The sequence below is a fragment of the Simochromis diagramma genome, unplaced genomic scaffold (genome assembly GCF_900408965.1).
Source record: "Simochromis diagramma unplaced genomic scaffold, fSimDia1.1 OVJJ01000631.1, whole genome shotgun sequence".
Lineage (NCBI taxonomy): Eukaryota > Metazoa > Chordata > Actinopteri > Cichliformes > Cichlidae > Simochromis > Simochromis diagramma.
Window position 1 is genome coordinate 312,609 of NW_024387500.1, and position 9,187 is coordinate 321,795.

The 9,187-nt window shown below is 43.2% G+C and overlaps 1 protein-coding gene across 1 annotated transcript; it reads right to left on the bottom strand.

Moving 5' to 3' along the window:
• Window positions 1-3,561: 3,561 nt before the first annotated feature.
• Window positions 3,562-6,209, bottom strand: LOC120725683 (prostasin-like; the record flags this gene model as incomplete). The annotated part of the gene is made up of 4 exons (XM_040018662.1): window positions 3,562-3,864; window positions 3,937-4,095; window positions 4,679-4,904; window positions 6,046-6,209. Coding segments are annotated over 4 exons (852 nt in total), but the record flags the coding sequence as incomplete, so codon positions are not given.
• Between the last annotated feature and the right edge of the window lie 2,978 nt (window positions 6,210-9,187).

Sequence of the window (9,187 nt, forward strand, 5' to 3'; positions counted from 1 at the left end):
TTTTGCGGTGCTGCAAATGCTTGCGTTTGATGCATTGCTTTGATTGTTTTGCCACGAGTTCCCAACATGCAATGCACGAAAGTCACGTGGTCTGTCGATCTCTATACAAACATGCAATAAAACCATAAAAAACACTGTATGTTATCAAAAGATCAAAAATGATGAAACACAGCAACCCAAGCAAGATGATTAAAAACACTGGTTAAACCTGTCCAGTCCATCCCGTGACACATAGTATGGTCTCTGTTAAAGTGCGTACACTGTTCACTATTATAGTCTGTTCAGAGCGCTACGCTTCCACTACTGTAGATCTGTTTACCTCACACTGCTACATCTGTACAAGGAGTGCAGAATTATTAGGCAAATGATTAGGAATCTGGAGAACTGGAGATTAGGAGATTAGGAGATTAGGAATCTGGAGAACTGGTGCCAGAGGAACAACCTCCTTCTAAACGTCAGTAAGACAAAGGAGCTGATAGTGGACTTCAGCACTAAGCAGGAGAGGAACTACCAGACCCCTGTCATCAACGAGTGCCCAGTGGAGAGAGTGGACAGCTTCAAATACCTCGGAGTTCACATCACGCAGGACCTGTCATGGTCCTGTCACATCAACACCGTGGTGAAAAAGGCCCGTCAGCGTCTCTACCACCTCAGACGCTTGAGAGACTTCCAACTGCCCTCCAAGGTGCTCAGGAACTTTTACTCCTGCACCATAGAGAGCATCCTGACGGGAAACATCTTAACCTGGTTCGGGAACAGCACCATGCAGGACAGACGAGCTCTACAGAGGGTTGTGCGGTCAGCTGAGCGCACCATCTGCTCCGAGCTCCCTGACCTGCACTCAATCTACAGCAGGCGGTGCTGGACCAAGGCCAGGAAGATGGTGAAGGACCTCAGCCATCCCAACAACAGACTGTTCTCTCTGTTGAGGTCAGGAAAGCGATTCCGCTCCCTGAAGACCAACACAGAGAGACTGAGGAGGAGCTTCTTCCCGCAGGCGATACGGTCTCTCAATCACACCACCACACAGTACTGACCCACACATACAGTTCTTACACACACACTGGACTTTCTGGACTTTGTTTTTGCACAACACTGGTCACTATATTCTTCATTTCCGGTTAATACTTGTACAGCTGCTGTTATTGTGTATATATTATTTATATTTATATTTCTTCATACATTCTTATATAGTTCTATATTGTGTATTTTGTTGTACAGTTATTTTATTTTCAACTTTAATTTATATATTTTATCTTATTCTTCCCAGTTAAATTTACCCTTCATTCTAATTTGTGTTGTACAGTTATTTCATTTTTAACCTTAATTTATATTTTATTCCTTCCTAGTTAAATTTACCCTTTTTAATTTTTCATATTTATTTCCTATCTTATTCATAGCCTTTCCTTTTTTTTGTTTTCTTTAGGTCACGAGCAGTTGTCTAAGCATTTCACTACATATCGTACTGTGTATGACTGTGTACGTGACAAATAAAATTTGAATTTAAAATTTGAATTTGAAATGAGTATTTTGTCCACATCATCCTCTTCATGCACGTTGTCTTACTCCAAGCTGTATAGGCTCAAAAGCCTACTACCAATTAAGCATATTAGGTGATGTGCATCTCTGTAATGAGAAGGGGTGTGGTCTAATGACATCAACACCCTATATCAGGTGTGCATAATTATTAGGCAACGTCCTTTCCTTTGGCAAAACGGGTCAAAAGAAGGACTTGACAGGCTCAGAAAAGTCAAAAATAGTGAGATATCTTGCAGAGGGATGCAGCAGTCTCAAAATTGCAAAGCTTCTGAAGCGTGATCATCGAACAATCAAGCGTTTCATTCAAAATAGTCAACAGGGTCGCAAGAAGCGTGTGGAAAAACCAAGGCGCAAAATAACTGCCCATGAACTGAGAAAAGTCAAGCGTGCAGCTGCCAAGATGCCACTTGCCACCAGTTTGGCCATATTTCAGAGCTGCAACATCACTGGAGGGCCCAAAAGCAGAAGGTGTGCAATACTCAGAGACATGGCCAAGGTAAGAAAGGCTGAAAGACGACCACCACTGAACAAGACACACAAGCTGAAACGTCAAGACTGGGCCAAGAAATATCTCAAGACTGGTTTTTCTAAGGTTTTATGGACTGATGAAATGAGAGTGAGTCTTGATGGGCCAGATGGATGGGCCCGTGGCTGGATTGGTAAAGGGCAGAGAGCTCCAGTCCGACTCAGACGCCAGCAAGGTGGAGGTGGAGTACTGGTTTGGGCTGGTATCATCAAAGATGAGCTTGTGGGGCCTTTTCGGGTTGAGGATGGAGTCAAGCTCAACTCCCAGTCCTACTGCCAGTTTCTGGAAGACACCTTCTTCAAGCAGTGGTACAGGAAGAAGTCTGCATCCTTCAAGAAAAACATGATTTCCATGCAGGACAATGCTCCATCACACGCGTCCAAGTACTCCACAGCGTGGCTGGCAAGAAAGGGTATAAAAGAAGAAAAACTAATGACATGGCCTCCTTGTTCACCTGATCTGAACCCCATTGAGAACCTGTGGTCCATCATCAAATGTGAGATTTACAAGGAGGGAAAACAGTACACCTCTCTGAACAGTGTCTGGGAGGCTGTGGTTGCTGCTGCACGCAATGTTGATGGTGAACAGATCAAAACACTGACAGAATCCATGGATGGCAGGCTTTTGAGTGTCCTTGCAAAGAAAGGTGGCTATATTGGTCGCTGATTTGTTTTTGTTTTGTTTTTGAATGTCAGAAATGTATATTTGTGAATGTGGAGATGTTATATTGGTTTCACTGGTGAAAATAAATCATTGAAATGGGTATATATTTGTTTTTTGTTAAGTTGCCTAATAATTATGCACAGTAATAGTCACCTGCACACACAGATATCCCCCTAAAATAGCTACAACTAAAAACAAACTAAAAACTACTTCCAAAAACATTCAGCTTTGATATTAATGAGTTTTTTGGGTTCATTGAGAACATGGTTGTTGTTCAATAATAAAATTATTCCTCAAAAATACAACTTGCCTAATAATTCTGCACTCCCTGTATATATGTAGCACATCTGTATATTTGTTCATAGTACACCTGTATATCTGCCCGTCTGTACAGCGATATAGAACATCTGTATATCTGTGCATATGTATAAACAGAACATCTGTGTATATCTGTATCTTTGCTCTCTGTACAGTAACATAAACATCTGTATACTTCACTTATTTGTACGTAATGTGTTCATAGCTATTCCCACCTTTTATGCTACCCTTATCTGCTCCTATTGCACTTACTGCTCTTGCACTTTGATTAGATGCAAACTGTATTTCGTTACCCTGTGTTTATACATGTGTAAGGACAATAAAGTTGAATCCAAATCATAACACAGTTAAAGGTGAGCCTTCAGTCAGGGTGTTTGTGGCACTTTGTTGAATTAAAAAAACCCTGTTTTATCTCTCTCTAAAGTTACAGCTGAGTTTGCACACAGTGGCTGTGTGTGAATAAGCAATAAGTGATCTGACTGCTGTTTGCATCCAGAGGAGTCGCCCCCTGCTGGTCAGCAGAGACAAAAGGCGAGGCTGAGGAGATGGAAGAAGACAAAGATGAAGGAGTGAGCAGGACGACCCTCGCTGCTATTCGGGCAGGTGACATTGAGGTCACTGTTGGTCCCAGTGGACGTGAACGTCATGAAGCCCAGCTGGTTGGAGGAAATCCGGCTGTTGATCCAGGTCTGGTACTGGGATACGCTGGTGTAGACTCCTGGAAAATTCGGCTCAGCGCAACCTTCCCCAAAACTGACGATTCCTGCCTGAATCCAGCGACCGTTCTGCTTGCTCACCGTTGGACCTCCTGAATCCTCCTTTGAGAGCAAAGCTGAGGAGAGGAAACTGTAGAAGGTGAAAATGTGCCAAACACAGGAAACAGCGATCACCTGACAGGAGTCCTTTCCCCCTGTATGTAACCCGGCACAGATCATGTTGTCAGTGATGTTTCCCACTCCATAGTCACAGTTACACTGTCTGTTTCCTACAACAGGAACCTCCACCTCCATGAGGTTTTGTGGAGAAGGAAGGGACACTGAAGGGGTAAAATAAATATATCAGTTTGTAATAAATGACGTGAGTGATTAAATGCACCTTCAAGCAAAATGATGGCTCCACCAAATGTAAAGTGCAGTCATCTGGTGCAGTCATGTGTGCAAACAAAGATGGAGACATGTGTTTGTCTGCTGGGTTTATAGCTCCCTGCAGAACACAGTCGCCTGGTTAACTTGTGTAGTGTAATGACCTCACTTCACCTCATTGTTTTAGAAGAAGCACAACAGCTGCTGGTTTTAAATGTGCTAAAAAAATAAACGTAACTTCACACAGACATTAGATGGACGTCAACATGTAGTAGCTGTCTAATACCACTTGGGGGCAGTGTCAGCTACACAGAAAGTATACTTTCTTTCAACCAGGGATCTTTGTGACTTGGTGCAGATTCAGCACTTCCAGACTGGTTAATTCACATAATGATTCTTTCTTGTTTTGAACTCTCGACAGATTTAACCTCATGGAAACATTTTATTGCTCTAAATATTTCTGAGACAGCACACTTGTTTCCTGCATTATAGTCAAATTTCTCTGAAACAGTCAGATGTCTTTATGACCTCCACTCCCTATATCGGCTCAGCCGGTGACCCAGCTGTTAACACTGCTGTAGAAGGTGCTGCTTGAAGCTGCCAGGCAGACGGGAGAAACGTAGTTGGTGAAAGCCACCGGTGAGGAGAGCTGCAGGAGGCAGATGTCGTTGTCATTGGTATCAGAGTTGTAGTTTGGATGGATGATGATCTGTGTCACTGTCTTAGATGCTGACGGCCCAGATTCACAGTCAGGCCGCTCAGTTTGGTGCCGAGATCATCGTGAGACACAAACAGTACACAGTTATTCTGATTGTTATCAACATGAAACGATATAATGTTCGACTTCCTGTTTACCACATTTTTTAAAGCCTGTTCAAAGAAGTCCTACCATCAATATTAAACATGATCTGCCCTGAATCTATGTACCACAGGCCTTTAAGCTGGCAGCAGTTAAACCGTGACTTAAAAAGTCATCACTTCACCCAGCTGTTTCAGTTTTTTCGAGCTCGTCACAGCAGAGAGGACATATTAAACAGGACTGCTTTCTTCCATTTGCACAATATCTCAGAGTGACGCTGAAAAACTAGTTCATGCATTTATTACTTCCAGGCTGGACGACTGTAATTCATTATTATCAGGAAGTCCTAAAAACTCCCCGAAAAGCCTTCAGCTAATCCAAAATGCTGCAGCAAGAGTCCTGACAGGGACTAGAAAGAGAGAGCAGATTTCTCCTGTTTTGGCTTCCTGTTAAATCCAGAATTCAAAATCCTGCTCCTCACATACAAGGTCTTAAATAATCAGGCCCCATCTTATCTTAATGACCTTGTAGTACCATATCACCCTATTAGAGCACTTCACTCTCACACTGCAGGCCTACTTGTTGTTCCTAGAGTATTTAACAGTAGAATGGGAGGCAGAGCCTTCAGTTTTCAGGCCCCTCTTCTGTGGAACCAGCTTCCAGTTTGGATTCAGGAGACAGACACTATCTCTACTTTCAAGATTAGGCTTCAAACTTTCCTTTTTGCTAAAGCATATAGTTAGGGCTGGACCAGGTGACCCTGGATCCTCCCTTAGTTATGCTGCAATAGACGTAGGCTGCTGGGGGATTCCCATGATGCACTGGGTGTTTCTTTTTCACTCATGATTAGTGTTTAAACACCTCTCTGCATAATCTCTGGCTCTCTTCCACAGCATGTCTTTGTCCTGTCTTCCTCCCCTCATTCCCAACTGGTCACGGCCCCTCCTTTATATTGTAGGCTATTTACCTTGCAATATAAAGTGCCTTGAGTCGACTGTTTGTTTAATTTCCTGCTATATAAACAAAACTGGATTCTTAGATATTCCTCCTGTTACCCCAGTCAGCCCCTAGATTGGGACCTTTCATGTTCAGTGTGCAGCTTCACCCTCTTTACTCACCTTTGAAAGCAGTGAGCAGCAGTCAGCACCCACTGACTGTTAATAAGGGATCCTCCACAAAAATGGAAACCAAATGTCTGCAGACTGACCTGCCAGGGCCAGCTGCCATCGGGGGCCACCTGTCCTCCTACAATCCTGGTGTTCAGAGGCGCCTGACCACAAACTGAAGACAGACATTAAAACACAGAGTGAGCATTACTGTATGAGCTGTAAACTCTCAGCATTACAAACTGCTGAGTGAGGACACAGTGATCCTGGAGTCTACAGTTCACTCACAAACTAATATTCATATGAAACTCTACAGAGTTATTGCACATAAAAGTAAATCATTACACAAAGACACTTTATCGTACCACTCAACTGTGACTCAGACTCTGAAACACAGAAAACAAACAATTTTAAAACAAAAAATCTCCATACATCATTCTGTGGTTAGTTCACTGTCTGTAATAATAGTGGGAAGTCTCTCGTTAGCCTAAACCAGGGGTTGGCAACCCTAGGCAAGCGCGCCACAGTTGCCACACAAAGGGTTAACTGATTTCACGGCCATAGCTGGACTGGCCATCGGGCATACCGGGCATTTGCTCGGTGGCCCGATGATTTTTTTTTCTTTTTGTAACGGTATGAACAATGAGAGGTGGTGGATCGGCCAGATGCTGACCAGTGTGTAAAAATAACTCAGTTGTTTGGTGGTGGCTGTGGCGCAGCTGCCACAAGAGGCCAGCAGGTGGATGAGGGAAAGGTGAGGCAGGAGGAGCAGAGACCCGAGGCAGCCGCTGGTCCGACTGAGCTTCAGGTAAGAAGTTATGACCTGCAGTCTATCTGGGTCAGATATAAACCAAGTTTAGGTGGAGTTTATTTTCATTGTGCTGACTTTTTACAGTCAGTTACAATAACTCGTACTGCTACTAGCTAGCATGACGGAGTTTCTATACAGCTGTTCGGTTGCTATGATGTTACTGATAGTGAACTTTATTCATAAGGTTAGTTAGTAGAGTTTCCAACCGTCCCGTAAAAAGCTGAATCGTCTCGTATTCAGAGAAAATATTACACGTTTCATGTTGAGCTGAAAGGAACACAGTTTGTCCCGGACTTCAGCTAGAATGAAAAAAGACACAAAGCTGGAGTTATTCTGTCTTTACGCTGCAGCTGCCTCTTCTTTCATTCTCTCCCCCTCCCTCTCCTGTTTCTACTTCAATCATGAAACTGATCAATGATCAGCTGATTGGCTTTTCTCTCTTGTTTGTTTATCGCCCACTTTGTGCCAGAAACAGGAAACCAGCGGATGTCACGCTAAACAACAGCAGCACGTTTAAGCTTGATCAGCTGTTGTTAGAATTTATTTAATATTAATTTCTAGTATCAGCTGATGTTTGCTGGAGCCACAGCTGTAAAGCTGCTGGTCATGATGTCGGTTTGGATATGTGGTGAGAGGGAAACATGAAGATGAAACCAGGAGATGTCCTTACTGAATCATCAGAGCTGTGATGGAGAAACAGGTTTACCTTTTAGGTGACATGAATGAGTTGAAGTTATGAACTGTTTCTGAGAGACAAATAACACCAGGATCCTTTTCTAAGTAGCTGACAGCTGGTAACTGTGCAGGGGCGGGTCTAGCAAAGTTTTGCCAGGGGGGCAGGTAGGGCATTAACAGGGAGAGGGGGGCACAAAGACATACTTTTCTTTCTTCTCATTTAAAATGTCTCACTTTTAATAAATAATTATCTGAATCTTACAACCAAAGTTTTTATCCTACATAAAATGTATAGAAATCACACATATACCAACAAGACTGTAAATCACTGTCACCACAGCATCTGTTTTCATTCAAAGGCTTTATGGCTTTAGTCAAAATGCCCGGGCTGTTTTTTTGTCCCAGTCCAGCCCTGGACACGACACGCAGTGAGTTAATCTGAGAAGGTGCATTAAAAAATAAATGGCCGCTCCAGCGGTGCACATCACAGATCAGCTCGCATAGACACATTAGTTGTGCCGCTTCTTAATGACTATCTTAGCTAACAACCCCAACTACCAGATTCAACTTGTAATTGGCTAAAAATAACTTACCTACCGGTCAGAGGGACGTTGTTAGCTTTCCACATTCAGACACTTCAAAAGCTTCAGCAGCTGTTCGCTCAGCACAGCATCAGCACCACAGAGATACATGGATACATCCGTAGACTCGAGGCACAATGCATTTTGGGACTTTCAGGTGTTTGGACCAATGTTTTCTTTTCTGATCAAACCATAAAGCTTTAATGAGCAGCTGGATTTGTCTCACATTAACTGGCTGAGTTAATGCCAGTTAATGCAACATCGAAGCAGCTGGAATCCACAGCTGTGCGTGTTCATGGAGCTGCATGTTCACCTGCTGGACATCATTACCTGACAGGTTTAACTGTCTTCAGAACATTGCAGAGGCCTTATTTACAGTATTTGGTTCTACATGTCTGTGTGAGCAGGTTTTCTCTCACATGAGTCCTCAGGTCTGAATGCTGGACACTGGGAGACCTGTGTGTCTGAGTGGGAGACCAGAGATCACAGTAACATGTGTGTCTCTGTATTAACAAACATGCCATGTTGGCCCAGTTTATTTTTCTTATCACTGTTGTGAGGAGACCATAAATAGCATTTGGATTTTCTGTTGTTCAGTTCATTTGCTGTTATGGAGAAAAAGTCTTTTTTTGTTTCATAATAGCTGATAACTATTCGCTGACAGCTGCCAACATCTGTGAACAAATATAATTGTATAAAGTGGTTCTATCTAGTGTGTAACTGTTGATATAGAGCGTTATTACATTTATTGCTAATGCAGTCATATGGCACACTGACCTCTGAGGAAAGTTTAAATGGCACTCATCATCAGAAAGGTTGCCGACCCCTGTCCTAAAGCAATGGTCTGAGAAATGAAGCCAACCCCTGCAGTTCCCCTGGTGTCCAGTAGAGGCAGCAGTGAGTCGGACCCCATAGACTCTGTGGATAATTTCCTCATTCAAAACGCCCGTTTTCATAACTCACCTGTTTAAACTGCGTTAGGCATTAAAGTTTGCCTCATTAGGGCTGTGGCCTCTTTGGCTGACCGGTGGATGATGACACAGGTGACTGTAGCTGTCTGCTATCCCACATGGAAAAGATATTTATA